Genomic DNA, 16,774 nt, shown 5'->3' on the forward strand with positions numbered 1-16,774 from the left:
TTCCTTCCTTCCAGATTTCTGCAGTAAGAATACAGTAAGTATTCCTCTTCCCCTTTGTTTTTTTTTTTATTTTATTTTATTTTCTTCTATTTTTTTTTCTGTTTGGCCCCATTGAACGCACTCTCTGTAACCTCGATTTACATATGGCAATATCGATTTACAGACTTGCAACATCAAGGGAATCATCGTATTCCAACATTTTGTTCTTCTATTTCTGTAGTCTATTTATTTGAATTTCTTCCGGTTTATTTTTGTTCATGGTATTTTTCCTTTCCTGTAATTTGTTTAAGATCATTTTAACATCGACATTCTCTGCATTATATCTCTTGTTTTCCTTCATCACTTATTCCTCTCCATTTGCATGTTTACCCTCTTGCTCTATATGCACTCTCTTTTTGCATCTGTTTATTTTGCATCGCATGGTCCCATTTCAGGTATAGGTTGTTTACATCATCCATGTTGCATGTGTTTTCATTGGCATTCACCATCATTTGTTATGCACCTCGCCCATTAAGTGATATCATCCGTAAATCTCCTCTCGGCTTCACCAACCAACAACCCCCCCCCCCAAGAGTTGTTCTAAACTCATTACCAGATGATGGTTCTATCAATCAAACTCAATACAGAATTTGTCTCATTGATGGCCGGTTGTGGCGTTACCATCTTGACCTTACGGGGTGGTAAATTCTGCAAATAAGGATGAAGCTGAATCAATCACAGGTGGTCAAGCCTGTACTGATGAATCAGTGACTGCTGGTTCTCAACATCTCTCGCGTTAAAAGGGAAGTATCCCAATTTCTGAGGCATGGCTGCTAGTGGATCTTATTGATCCATCTGCAATAAATCCTCAATGAAAGTTGGGATCGAGAAGACAGGGGCAACGAGTGTTCTTATCATCGATTTCATTTGTTTCAGTGAGAAAACTAAAAACTCCACTGCTTGGCAAATGATGATGATCTTTTCAAAAAATTTCTATCTTCTGCATCTCATTCCAATTCCTTGTGTTATGTGTGTTAATGCTTTCCACCTTCTACAATGAGGTTAAGATCTTCTAAGGCATTTTTATTAACCAGGATTGATATCTAGATTCAGTGCATTATTACCCCTTTTTCTCCTTTCTTTTGTGTTGTATTCATATGTATGTGTTAGCAACTAAATGGTTTTGTATTCATTTCCACAATCTTTAAAATAAGACCCTGATATTTACTTGAAATAAGTTCTCGGTAAGTGTTCAGATTTTTTTTTTCCCTCTATGTCCAGCATGTTCTGAGGTCTTTCAATAATTCCACCATTTATTCTTCTACAGTTTAGAATTTATCTTTGTACATGGATTCATATCTGTAACTTCTTGATGTTTTCCTAATATATATATATATATATATATATATATATATATATATATATATATATATATACTGGTTGAATGTCCTAAATCAATGTTATCCTATATCTATGCGAGCTTGAGGGAGGAGAAGAAAAGAGATGATGTTCAGGGTTAGGTTCAACACAACTTTCATTAGGTCGAATATTTTGATTCTCAACCATGATGAAATTGATATTTTGTGGGATGCTAAGGATCGATTCCTGAAGGACTTCGGAGCAGAGATTCTCCTACCTGACCTCGATAGTGCTTCAACACCAAGCACTGTTGATGTTACAGGGGTGGAAGAGAAAGAAGGGCTCCCAATGGAAGCATTTGATGAAGCTCAAGAGTTCTTCAACAGAGTGGATTGGTTAGAAGGAAAAGGGGGATGTTGAGCTTGATATACTTGAGCAAATGACAACATCTGATGTTTTTCGACAGAAATCGAAAAAAAAAAAGTTTGCTAAAAAAAAAAATTCGATATTCAGGAGGCAATGCAGGAATCAAATCTTGATGTGCATCAAGATAAAACAGTTCAACCGTCAGAAGGAAAGGTTGAAAACATCCACCACATGTTTCACGGGGCGAAACCAAATCCAACATGAAACGATCCTGTGATCTAATATCAGCAAAGACTTTGGTTCAACCAGAAGAAATATAAGATGTTGTTCCTCATCTTACCAAAGGCCTTGTCACTGTTGCACTGTCTGTTCCAGCTTCTCATTGTTAATTCTGGTTCACCTTTGCCTACTGCAAGATACCATAGTGCATCAGCACATTTACAGTATACATTCACCATCTCGCTGCACTTGCAGCAATAAGCTCACTCACTTACACATTACCTGTAGGTTCCAATATCTAGTTATCTACACAATATCCTGTGCATATGCTTCAACCGTTGCACAAGCTCCACTTTTTTGGACTGGGTTGCCAGTCCCACAATCACAAACTCATGTGACAACTTCACAATAGCATTGCATTCTCCCTGCACATACCTTGCACACAAGGCTCACTGCTATCGTAACTTCCTGCACTTGTCACCTTCACCACTGCTACAACACAACACCACTGTAGCATATGCTTCAAGCCCCTGTTTGCAACGTTGATATACTCCATTTGATATCCTTGATAGAGTTGCATTTTTGTATTAAGATACAACAGAAGACACCTCTGCAGTCGATCACTATATCACTGTTTATATCTATTGTAGTATCTACATTTCACCAAGTACATTACTACAACTCTTCACAGCCTATGCCCACAACACTTGCATTTCCACCTTCCTGCTTTCATCGTTGCAACACTCAGCTGCAACCGGTGTGCTCCCTGCTATACCACATTCACAGCCATTCCAGCATCACAGCACTACCATTGACATTATCATCAGCTACCCACCATTACGCAACAGCTACTCATTGCGTAATCACATCTTGCTGCACCCACCGTAGCAGATCAACACTACAATCTCTCAACCACCATGCCAACACAAACCACCCACATTTCAGCACATTTGCTTCAGACCTCCACCACATCATCTCATCTCACAGGCTATTGTATATACCTTATATATATATATATATATATATATATATATATATATATATATATATGAACATGTATATACATATATATAAGTATGTATATAAGTATATACATCATTTCCTATCTTTCCATCATAAAGGTCTTGACCTATGAGCAATTTCTCTTGCCATTAGCATCTTTTTGACATATGTAATTCTCTTCCATTTTTTATACTAACCAAGTATTTTTGCAGGGGAATATGTGAAGAAAGGTCATTATTTGGAGTTGTAAATTCAATTTTAAATTATTGTAATAGTTAGATATAATGAGAATTCCTTACATTTCCAGTTTTAGATAGAATGAATGAGCATTGTAAAATCATGATTTGCTTGTTTTCATGCATTCTTTTCCTTTATTTTTCAAATTCTCACAAATGGGAACACGAATGGCACATGCACCATTTCGTAAGAGGTAAATTAATCCTAAGTCGACGATTTACATCAACGGCCATAGTCGGGATGTAAACAAGACTTAGTATTTTTATCTTTTATAAAATAACACTGGATCCACACTGGATCCTTTTTCAAAATTCATCATATTTTCCTAAAATATTTTCTTCTTTTATCAGAATTTAACTTAAAATTAACTCAAAACATATACCAATGGCCATAGTCAAGGTATATTGAGGGTTAATTTCATTTTAAATTCTATAAAAGCACCAAAAAGGTATTTTATCCTTCATTTGAATTTAGATATGACTATTATATAATACATTCAATGACCATAGTCAGGAGTGTATTATATCATTAATCTTATTTAAATTCATTTGAAGAATGAAATATGATTTTTCAAATCCAATTTCAAACTTATTCAAATTCATTCATCATTTAAGATAGAGCAACATCATATTTTTCAAAATTCTTTTCCAAAATCCAAGTGATCTCAAATATCTTTCTTCAGTCTATAGTTTAATTCATTCTTCTATCTTATTTCAAAGATTTAAATTCCAAGTTCAAAGTCCAATTTGACTTTGAAATTTCAAAATTCAATCTTTATATTCTTGATTCATTCCAAATTCAAGCTCTAAATTCAAAGTCTAAATTGACTTTGAAATTCATTTATAATTCAAATTCTCAAATCAATTTTGAAATTCCAAAATTCCAACTCAATTCAAAATCCAATTTCAAAGTTCAATTTAACTTTGAAGTTTCTGATTCATCTTCTGATTCAAAATCAAGTTTTCTTCAAGTTTTAAATCAAAGTTGAGATTGACTCTGAATCTCAAAATCCAAACATTCCTAAGTTCAATCTGGGTTTTCAAAACCCAGATCCATCTTCAAAAGTCCCATTTGGACTTTCAAAACCCAAAATCCAAAGTTAATCTCCGCTTGGATCCAGATTTTCAAGTATGAATCCAATTCTACTTTGAATCTCAGATTACATATCCAAATTCCATTCTAGGATCCAGAATCCAATTCTACTTTGGATCTCAGACTTCAGATCCAATTCCATCCTAGGACCCAGAATCCAATTTTACTCTGGATCTCAGATTACAGATCTAAATTCCATTCTAGGATCCAGAATCCAATTCTACTTTGGATCTTAGGCTTCAGATCCAAATCCATTCTAGGATCCAGAACCCAATTCTACTTTGGATCTCAGGCTTCAGATCCAATTAAGATCCAAAATCCAGACTTTTGCCTTGGATCTCAGATTCAGATCCAAAATCCATTCTAGGATCCAAAATCCAATTCTACTTTGGATCTCAGACTTCAAATCAAATTCCATCTAGGATCCAAAGATCCAACTTTACTTTGGATCTCCAACTTCAGATTCCAATTCCATTTTTGGATTCCAAATCCTGAATCCGATTCCATTCAAAATTCCAAATCCAAATTCCACTTTAATTCCAAAAGCCAATTTCATTTTCATTCCTGATTTCAAATCCAATTCCCATTTCCAAATTCTGAATCCAAAATTCAACTTCGAATTCTATTTAGAATCCGGACTTTGGGTTCAAAATTCCATCTTGAATTCCAAATCAATCCTATTTCTCAATTCCTTTAGATTTCCCGCATTTTCTTCTAATTTCAAAACTTCAAAATTAGAATTCAATCCCATTCCAAATATTCATCCAAGTTCAAACTCCTAAATTCAAAATCCATTTCTAACTTTGAAATTTCATTTCCTTTCATTTCAAAACTCCAAGTCATTCTTTCTCATTTATTTTCCCAAACTCTTGATTATTTCCGAAAACTTAGAAGTTTAAATCATAAGTTCTAAGTTAGAAACCATTTCTTCACTACTATCATCAATACTTGGGAATTTTTCAAACCATTTTTCGAAAAGAGCATACATCTTTGCATTTGCACAAGCATGATTCTTTGTGCATCTAGACTTAGGATAAATACTCAGATAATTTCTTAGCAAAGCGAAAAGGCATAAATTCGACCCTTGGTTCGATTACCCCTGGTAAAGGCGCAAGGAACGGTCGAACCTCGTACCGACGAGCGGATCCCGTCTCCCAGTTTTCCCGCAAATATTTCAAAAAAAACGGAGGCGAGTTATTTCAAAATTCTTCAAAATTAAGGTCAAGTGAGACCCGCAAAATAGTTCCTCTTCTCTTCTCTTCTTTCTTTTCTCTTCTCTCTTTCTTTCCGTCTTCTATCTTTCTCCCTTCAAAAAGGAGGAAAATAAGAGGTTGGAAAGGAAAAGAGAAGGAAGAGAGAGAATATTACGAGAGGAAAAATTTTGCGATGATCACACTGGGTTTCCCAAATGACACTAGTTATAGTTCATCCAAACCATTTTGTGTTATGTTCCAATATAATGGGTATAGTCCCTTTTTGATGATTGAGCATGGTGCATATACACAACAGCTAATGGAGTACTGCTGAAATAACTCACCCAGCCTATCTAGGCCTATAAATTTTGAATCCAACATGTGCAAGAATTAAGTCTTAACATTTTCCTCCAACAGGTACAAGGGTTTTTGGATTGATTAGGTCACAGTCCAACTACAGTAATTGGGCCTGTTAGTTATCACAATTCAGCATGCAAATTTTGCCATGAGCATAAAATTGGGGTAAAGCAACCAATGTATAGGTATCCTTTACAAGTAGTTTTCTTCAAAATAATAAGCTGCTCAGTTAAGGCTACTTTTCATATGCTACAGTCTATTGATCAACATATTGCAACCTAATATAAGTTAACCAAAGTTATGTATACAGGTCCTAGGCATGCCTCACATCAATCTTTCATATAATACTTAAAGAAAGTTGCACAAAACAATTCATGAAATCTTTAAAAATATGTACAGAACTAATTCATGAGCTTCCAAGCATTTTGCCTTCAAATATCAGATCTTGATGAAGTCAAAAATACAATCCTTTAGTTGATAACCGAGTGCACGAAAAACCAAACCGCACTTAATTCAATTACTCGAAATAGTCCTGTATTTAAGTGTGTGAGTGATATGTGACCTGGTTACATACTAATCTACGTGTTTAAGAATCAGCATACTATATTATGTATTTATACCACAGGTTATTTGCAAGATAGAACCCTTAATAGTGGTACAACAATATACTTAATAGTAACCTGTGAAACCTTACCTTAAACTTTATGGATTTGGAAACATAACATGTTAATATAAGGGATAATCAGAACCAGAATCCTCTAAAAAGGACAAGCAGAGTCTGATATAGGAAGTCAATGTGAAATAGCCATCAACAGCTAACCAGACTTGCTAACAGTAAGCGAAGTCACTTCACTGTCAAATGGTATAAAACCGATTTGAGAACAGACTACCTATAATACTTTTAGTCACGTCAGCATACAGTATCAACTTACCAAGTCCTAAATGTTAGCAGGCATGCCACTCATCAATATCTGGATAGATTAACAGTTAACTAGACAAAACAAAAAGATTTCAACACTTTCAATTTAACATGAAATCAAACTCAAAAATTAACAGAGATTCATATACTCGACAACTACACAATCGTCATATTGGTTTGGGTACCAGCAGTGTACCCAACCATGACCCATACTGCAGAAAATCGCAAGATACCCCTTAAAAATAAAGAACATGTACAGCTATTTAGAGATTCGTGAATCCCTTAACAGGACTCAGCAAAAATCCCATTCGAAGTCCCCTCATTTTATTACACGAACCCCCCCCCCCTTCTCAAATCAGCCGATTTCGGTTTTGGACAACCCACACCCCACCAAACCTATGATTAACCTGAAAAACAATCACAGAAAACCTACCATTATCCGGCGAGGGTGTTGCGGCATCCACGAGAGGGGTCGGTCGGCCTGGACAGCACCACCACCGGCAAGGTCGGCTCTTCACTGCAAGGTCTCGAGCTGCGGCCTGGGGTCGGAGGGAGCTTCGAGGTTTTGAGAGGTAGAAGAGAGTGAGAGAGAGAATGGGACAGCGAGAGAAAGAGAGAGAGAGAAAGAGAGGTTCGGGGGTCCCCTATTGTAGGTGGGTGGCCTCCCGAAAAGGGAGGAAATCTTACCTGTCCGGCGGCTGCGGTGTGCTCCCCCTCCTCCTCATCCTTACGCGTTAGGGTTCCACTGAACCCTAACTCTCGATACGTCGGGGGAGGGGTTTTCCCCCCCTTCTTGTTACGTGTATCGGGCAACCCACATCGGGTTGCCCTCCCCTTTTTATCCCTCCCTGTATTAAAACTTTACAGGGAGTGGGTCGGGTCCGACCCCCGACCCGAAATGCTGGACCCAATTTGATTTGGGTCCGGGTCGCTTGAACAACAGTGGACCCAGGGGTTGGATCCACTTGGGTCCGAACCGTGGATTTGAAATATCTAAATTCTTAAATATTTATTTATATAATATTACTAAAATACTCTAATATGCGCATTTTTCTTTTGGATCCAATAACGGATCCAAGGCCCAAATCCACATAATTCTTAAGTTTTAGTATAAAATTTGTGGTTGTTACAATACATATTCTTAAGGTATTCCCATGCCTTATCGGCATGATCAAATTTGGCAAGACTTGAGCATTTTTTAATGTCAACGCTATTGATAAGCCATGACATTATCTTCGCATGAGATATTCTCCATTCTTTCCATTTCTTCTCGTATGAGGCAATAGCCTTGATTTTCTCTTCTTCCGATAGAGGGACCTCTTTATCTCCCTCCTTTTTAGTAAGAGATAGCTTAGGTTCCGAATCGGAACCATCCACAATCCCCCATAAGCTTTTTCCCCATATATGGTGCTTCATGATTGAAGCCCATGTTACATAGTTCGTATCGCTTAGTTTCATAGGCATGATGGTGACTTTATCATTGTCATCCATCGATTACAAGGAGAGAAAGAATAGGGATAGAAGAGAAACAAGAAGGAAAATGAAAAAAAAAGAAAAAAAAACAATACAACAAGATGTGAAATCTTCTCCAATGAAGTGATAAAACACTTCTCTTCAAGTGGCAAACACTTTTGCAAACGGGCACAGAAACCGAGGCAACTTTTCCTCAAGATTTAGTACTTCCGCGGCTCTGATACCATGAAATGAAATGGGGATCTTCGAAACACGAGCTTAGATTAACAAGGGCAAGTGTCAAGAATGACACTAAAGCATAACCCTTAAAAGGGGTATAACTGGAAAGAAAATAAAAATAAAAATGTATTCTTTATTGATATGAAAAACCAATTGCTTAAGAAGCATTGGACTTAAAATACAAGAGGGGCTGCACCCCTTTATATACACAGCTGAAAGAGGACTCAATAGAGCTGTTGGACACAATCCAACAACTCTATTTAGAGCTGTTGGAATGTGTCAGTCCAACAGCTCTATTGCTAGTCAAGTCTGGACAGGACTTGACTAGCAACAGTCATTCTAGTTCAAACTGAACTAGATGACATAAAGACAAAAAATAAAAATAAAGGAAAAAAATTACAGAAAAGAAATGAAAAATGTATTTATATATATATAATAATATAATATTATTATATATACATATATGTACAGTTTTACATTTTAACAAGGATGAACCCCAAAGAGTGTAAAATAAGGGGATTGGTCTGCTAACAATTTTATTGGCAGTTGACCACAAATTTAAAGGAATATGAGTGACATGTAACATACTCAACGCACTTTCTACAATGTGTCGGTGTTTTCTTTCCGCCACACCATTTTGTTGTGGTGTGTGTGGATAAGATATTCGATGACCTATTCCATTATCTTGGAGAAATTCAGTAAATTTCTTCGATGAGTACTCTCCTCCACCGTCACAATGAAAATATTGAATTTTAGTTGAAAATTGATTACCAACTAAAGCACAAAACGAGCAGAAAAGCTTGAAAACTTCAGATTTATGTTTCATAAAATAAATCCAGGTGTATATGGAATAACTATCAATGAAGGTAACATAATAACGACTGTCTGATAAAGAAGGTTGTGGGGCAAGTCCCCAGACATCAGAATAAACAATTTCAAAAGGCACAAAAGCTCTTTGATTTATTGAATGAAATGGAAGAACATGACTCTTACATAATTGACAACTGGAACAAAGATGAAGATCAGCCTCAACATTCAAACTAGACTGTGAAACAAGTCCTCTGGACACAAGCTTCTCAATAAATGAATGATTACAATGACCAAGACGACGATACCAAATTTCTGGCTTATTACATTAAGATAGACTAAAATAATTTTTGAATGACACTGAACGAATTGGCAGTGAATTTATTGATGCATCACGAACTGGAAGAGACTCCTTGAAGACATACATGTTTCCCTGTCGTTCTCCTTCAACGAGCGTCTTCTTCGTGAGAAGATCCTTGACACATACAGAAGGAGTAAATTCGACAGAAGAATTAGTAGCATCGACAAGTTTCAAAACAGAAACAATGTTTTTAACAATGCTAGGAGAATGGTAAACATCAGATAAAGGTAATGAGGAATCGAGAAGTGGAAGGGAAATATTTCCAACATGGGAGATAGGATGAAGAGCACCATCTCCAATTTTAATACTAAATTTACCACGATAAGGTATGGGTTTCGAAATCTTACCAACATCACATGTCACATGTGCAGCAACCCCGGAGTCAATGTACCAAGTCTCATGCTCAGTTTGTTTAAAGCTTAACTCTGAAAGAGCAGAAATCAGGAGATTCTTCACATTTTCCTTTTCATCACCTTTAGGATCGTCCCCTACTTGTCCTCTAGTAGAAGGCCCGACATCATTAAATTTGCCTCTGTTTTGCGGATTATGCCAGCAATTTGCTTTAATATGCCTCTTTTTATTATGCTAAAAAGATGTCGGTATATTTCTATAGTATTGGTTCCCTGGATACGAGTTAGGTGACATGTTGGGTGTGGGAAGTAACCCATGGCCTCCTTGGTTACCTCTTCTGTATCCACGTCCGCCTCAAAAACCCGCACATCCTCGCCCTGACGCTATCCATGTGACAAGTACCTCATGATTGTTGGAATTCAGGGTCATCTCCTTACCTCTAATGGTAACCTCATACTGCAGTAGCTTAGCCCGTAGATCTTCAAAACTGGACAATGAAGGAAGACATAGAAGAGAGGTGACTAACATGTGGTAGTCAGATCCCAAACCACTCAGTGCCTGTTGAACCTTTTTTTTGTCACGAATTACACAACCCACCATGCTAGTTGATCTGTAATACTCTTGACTTTGTTTATGTACTCTGTAACTGATAAACTCACTTTCTTCAAGAGCTGAAATTCTCTCTTTAAATGCAAAATCCTAGCTTCTGAAATCTGTGAATAAGTCTGAGCCAATATCTGCCACAACTCTCTGGCTGAACATTCATCTGGAATGGCCACTAGTACCTCTTGGGAAAGCATAGAGGTAATGTAAGCCACAACCGCTTGATATTTTCTTCTCTATGTTGCAAACTCTGAATTACAAACCAGTTTATTGGAAACCTCCCCTTTATCATCTCGTTCTTCCTGCAAGACAAATTCTGGTGGTGCATGAATCATTCCATCAAGATATCCAGAGAGATCCAAACTCTTAATAAAAGGCAAAATTTGTCGCTTCCAGGTCAAGTAGTTTGAGTTTAATTTCTCAAATATGAGTTATCCAAGAAAACTGAAAGGAAGGGAAGGAGAATCCATGTGAAAGATAACAAGGGAACACTCTGACCAACAGTTAGATTTTCCAACAACAACAACAACAACAACTACGCCTTCATCCCAAAACAATTGGGGTCAGCGATATGAACCAAAAAAGAAATTCATTTTGGGTCTTCCACATGAATCCTTTTCCTCCAATCATTTCTATCCAATGCCATGTCCTCGGTGAGGTTCAAAGCATTCATATCCTTTCCTATCATCTCCATCCAAGTCTTCCTAGGCCTACCCCGACCTCTTTTAACTAATATATTTTCCCATTTCTCCAACCTTCTAACTGGAGCATCATTAGGCCTTCGCCGAATATGTCCAAACCACCGTAAACGATTCTCTCGCATCTTATTTTCAATGGGTGCAACACCTACCTTCTTACGTATCTCTTCGTTCCGAATCTTATCTTTTATTGTATTTCCACACATCCATCTAAGCATCCGCATCTCAGCTACACTCATTTTTTGAATATGATGTCTCTTGGCAGCCCAACATTCCGTACCATATAGTAAAGCGGGTCTAATAGTCGTCCTATAAAACTTTCCCTTCAACCGCAATGGCATTCTACGATCGCACAGCACTCCAGTAGCACTTTTCCATTTCATCCACCCAACCTTTATCCTATGATTTACATCTCCATCAATTTCTCCATACTTTTGAATGATGGATCCTAAATATTTGAAATAATCATTCACCGGTATATCTTGCTCACCAAGCTTCACTACACTCCCATCACTACTTCGTTGCTTACTAAACCGACATTCCATATATTCAGTCTTACTCTTACTCAACTTAAAACCTCTAGCTTCCAATGTCTGTCTCCATAATTCTAACTTAGCATTAACCCCAGCTCTAGACTCATCAATCAAAACAATATCATCAGCAAACAACATACACCACAGTACATTTTCTTGAATTGATCTCGTAAGCTCATCCATCACTATCGCAAATAGGAAAGGGATTAAAGCAGATCCTTGATGTAACCCAACCGTTATCGGAAAATTGGTTGTCACCCCTCCACAAGTGCGGACATTGGTTACTACTCCTTCATACATATCTTTAATTATACTAATGTACTTGAGAGAAACACCTTTCTTCATCATTGTCCACCAGAGAACGTCCCTAGGTACTCTATCGTATGTCTTCTCTAAATCAATAAAAACCATATGCAAATCTTTGTTCCTCTCTCTATATCTTTCAATAAGTTGTCTAAGAAGATGTATAGCTTCCATAGTTGATCTTCCAGGCATAAAACCAAATTGATTCTCCGATATCATGACAACCTTCCTCAACCTAGACTCAATCACCCTCTCCCAAAGTTTCATAGTATGACTCATGAGTTTTATACCACGATAGTTTTCCAACAATGTACATTTTTTTTTCCTTTTTTTTTTTGCTGCGAAAAATTAAATTGTTGCAAATAGTCAGAAATAATCAATAGAACAAGACAAGATAATGATTTGAAATTTTTGTTGAATCGAAACTTTGATTAGGTTTTAGGAGTAACAAACGTGAAGATGAGAGAGGAAATTTCACGTTAAAGCAGAGAACTAGATCAGGTCGGATTTCACTATGGGGCGTTGAAATCTTATTCAGATATGATTCAACGTTCTGAACAAGGAAGAATAATTAGATTAAAAAAAAAATTGAAGAACAAGGTTTGACTGATACGATCAGATTCGATAAAAGACGAGAGATTTAGATTTAAATGGAAACCCAAAGCTGATCTAATACGATCAGATTCGATTTAACTCTGCTGAAGAAAGAAAAATCAATCTGTCACGACCAGATTTAATTTAATCTGGCTTGGAACGAAAGCACTAGATCGGGAACGATCCGATCTAGCGCTAGAGAAGAAAAGAATAACCGAGTTTTAAGTTTTTTTTTTTGCAAGGAAACACGTGACCAGGTTGTTAGGCGTGAACAGATTCAATATTGAGAGACTGAAAACTTGAAAAAGAAAGAGGGAAGAAGATCAGATTTAGAATCAAAGAAAAGAAGAAGAGAATCTCGAGATACCATGTGAGCGATCACGCACCTTCGACCAGTCTTCATCCACTGCAGAGGAGAAGGGGATTTGCAAGAGGGAGAGGCAGCAATGACTGGCACAATTCACTTATGATGAATCGTGCCCTATATTCAGTATTATATGTGATACAAACTGGATCGGGTCTATTGGCCCAGATCCGATAACATCAACCTGTAAATATAATACAAGGAAAACGATTTGGGTAATTTGGGTCTAGAACCAGACCCGTACAGTTCATTCTCAATATAAATAGTACAAAGATCACTAACACCAAAATTTGATGATAAAAGACTAATTCTTGGTGGACACCACATCTATCTAGAGTTGGAATTTTCCAGTTCTCATAATAAATCACAATTGTTGGTGGACACCACTTCCATCTAGAGTTGGAATTTTCCAGTTCTCATACTGTGTGTGTTAGAGAGAGAGAGAAAATACATATGAAACGAATCTATAAAATAAGGTGCATATGATACATACAGTGACATACACTTAAACACTCTCTCACCATTGGTGACATCTTGGAGTGATAACTCCTCTCCATCAATATCCAGCCTTGTTATAGAACTGTGGAATCATGTTCTTCAGGGTAGATTTTTCCAACTTAGGTGTCTGGGATGGTTTGACTCAGTTGCAATTGAGCAAGATCTTCCTGCTTGCCATGCCCATTAAGTAACTAGCTTGGCCAAAGACAGGAGAGCATATTTCTTATAAGATAAAGTGCACACACAGTGCTAGTGGATGTTAACAATTCATTATATTTTGTTTTTGCCTATAACAAATTCTGATGGTGTTTCCGTACTTTAATCATCATTCTAAGAATAATCAAGTGGTCCGATAGAAACCAAAAGACACATTTACTAGTTGTACTTTTGAAATTTAAGTCATAACTTAATGTATTATGAATTCATGAAAATACCTTATTGGTGACAATTTATGTGAAGTTCATATGGCATATTAATTTTGCTAGGGAAAATGTACATAATCTGTACACAATTGCAAAGGTTACACATACTTGCATGTAAGCAAGTATGCACACACACACACACACACACACACACACACACACACACACACACACACACACACATATATTAGCCAAAAGCCCCAAAACAGCCCTTACTAACTTAGGCTTAAATCAAGGAGGGAAGGTGATTATGGTTTTCAAAATTTAGGAAAAATTTGTTGATTCACATAGTGATGTGCTTAGATAAGTCAAACTTGATCTATCAAGTGAAATGTTTTGCTCCTGATACTCCTAAACCAACAAAGACCCATAACAAAAAAGATCATTTTTTAAATTCTTGCAAAGCGAATCATTACATTATAGGCTAACCAAAATGCAATTTTAATAGCTGTTTCACACACACATTTTTCCACGCATATGCCTGTATGCACAAATATCACAAACATAAGCACACAGTCATAACTCATAACCTTGGAACAAAGAAGAACCCTTGACAGCTTAAAATATATGATCATCATGGATTTCCACCTATGTTGACTGATAAAAAACACATTGTAAATAACGATTTATATGAAGAAAATACTGAATTCTAATTTAAAATTCAACTAACCTAAGGTCAGACGCACCACGAATTACATGATAATTTGTAACAATGTGTCCATCCTTGTCCCACACAAATCCTGACCCAGAACCCTGTGGTACCTCCAACACATCCAATGTAAATACATCTTGCCTGCAAATCAAAGATCAAACATTAGAAACCACAGCGCACTCCTAAGCATACAACCAAACATACCATTCAGTAATAAAGCATATGTTGACGCAGGAGTCAATACAAGTGAACTTCAAGGGAACGGATTCAGGAAATAATCAGATAGATTCGCAAAGTGGTTTGCCGAAGACAAACTATGAAACGAATCATGAACTGCGTTTACAACGACAAACCAATATCACTGAATTCACAAGAATACAGAACAATTCATTAAAGTATGCTCCAGATATCTCGGAAGGATTTTTCCAGGACAATGTTTTTTTTTTCTGAGAAAAATCCCAGGACAATATTACCAGGCAAAGACTGCTACTCTAATCCTTATAACGCTGATCAAAAACATGAATTGGTGCTTACCAACAATGAGAAATTCCACAAAAAATCATAATTTGAAACACCCACAAACTGAAACAGGAAAAAAACCACGACAAAATAGAATTAAACGAAAAACAAAAAGGTGATTCACAACCTTACAGCGAGATTGGTGATATAGACGACGGAGGGCGTGTTCTCCTGGAACAGGCGGACGGTGGCGAGCTCATCCGACTGCAATTTTCTGGGCGCAGTGACAACGAAGGCCGAGGCACGATCAGTATCGGCGGCAAGCAAGGAGATAGAAACGGCAAGGGATGTAAAGAAGATGAAGATGGAATCTAGCTTCAAGGAGGAAGTAATAGCTTTATGAAGAGAAGATAGGAAGTGGGATTGATGTTGGTGGTGCTGTTGCTGCTTCTGTTGCAGTTGGGGGTGGGTTGGGGTAGCAGAGACAGCGGTTGTGCTTCTGAAAAGAGAGGATCTGCAGATGAACAAGCGTAGCCTGATGGTGGTGGGTGTTTCCTTGGAGTAGAAGGAAGATGAGTAGGGAGGGAATGCAGCGATGGAATGGAGAGAAGAAGCGAGGAGAGAAGCAGCCATCGCACCCCAATTGTAGGACGCAGCCACTGGATTGAAGTTTATTGGCAGGCGTTGGTCGTTTCTCCAAGTGCATGTTTTTCTCTCTTCCAGTCGAGTGTTTTATACCGTTCAGTGTATGTATGTTAAAGATATGATCTACATAATTTATTTAACTTAATGTTTCAGATCTTTTTATTACCTGTAAGTGGGTTTTGCCAATATTTTAATAATTTAGAAAAAAAAATTATTTTTCACATCGAAGAAGCACAATATAAGATACACCATGTTGAATGTATACATGAGCTTGGATTTAGTGGTCATAAGTTGCACCGATGATTCTTTAACTAAGCTTTGAGTTTAAAAAACCATACGATGCACAATGCTTAAAATTTTTATAATTTAAAAACATATTTTTTTATATTAACAAACTGTGTTTTAAGGTGTCAAAACCTGGCCCCAAGAGGGGTTGGCATAGTGAGATGGGGCTTGGCTGCTAGACTGGCAGTTAAGATTCGATTCTCATGGGCATCGCCCCTCGGGCAGGAGTCCTAGCCTCAGAGTTTTACCTTGCCAGCACAAGGACCAATAGGTATGGCAGGCTAATTCATTGCCGACCAAGTCTTCCTGTCGGGTGTGATTTCTTTGGGTTATAAATCCAAAAAGAAAGGATCCAAGCCTGAGAAACGAACCCTGATGAAAGGTTGAAGAGCATGAATTGCTATTAACAACTAGATGATAAGGACAGTCACTGTAGCAAACATATATGCCCTCGAAATAACAAAAAGAAACTTGTCATGTTTTCGGATCTAGCTTGGACCAGGTTATGTCCATAAAGTCTAAACTCCAACCCTTTATAGATGTGGATCTTGTTACTTGTACCTGGGCTGGTTCAGTGTTTTTGATTTCTGAACTATGTGTAGATGAACCATGTGGATTCGCGACATGGTTTTGGTAGATTAATCATATCCAGTTTTGCCATCTCTCTGAGCGGCCAAAGAGAAGTTGACGAAGCCTAAAAATGAGGCCTAATTTTTTTTCATTCTACATAAAAATTCTATTGTTTATTAAAAGGGTTGCACTTTTTCTTTCTTAAATTCTTAAT

The 16,774-nt window shown here is 37.2% G+C and overlaps 1 protein-coding gene across 1 annotated transcript in view; it reads right to left on the reverse strand.

Moving 5' to 3' along the window:
* The window catches only part of LOC149836861 (protease Do-like 1, chloroplastic), a 57,069-nt gene extending 41,311 nt beyond the window's left edge, over positions 1–15,758 (reverse strand). The window contains exons 1-2 of the mRNA XM_090005622.1: positions 15,248–15,758; positions 14,620–14,742 (exon numbers count right to left, since the gene is read on the reverse strand). Coding sequence (XP_089861748.1) covers positions 14,620–14,742; positions 15,248–15,693 — 569 coding nt within the window. The 5' untranslated portion in view covers positions 15,694–15,758. The remainder of the gene's footprint in view (positions 1–14,619; positions 14,743–15,247) is intronic.
* Positions 15,759–16,774: the final 1,016 nt, after the last annotated feature.

The sequence above is a fragment of the Nuphar pumila genome, chromosome 5 (genome assembly GCF_984573655.1).
Source record: "Nuphar pumila chromosome 5, dmNupPumi1.hap1.1, whole genome shotgun sequence".
NCBI classification, from domain to species: domain Eukaryota; kingdom Viridiplantae; phylum Streptophyta; class Magnoliopsida; order Nymphaeales; family Nymphaeaceae; genus Nuphar; species Nuphar pumila.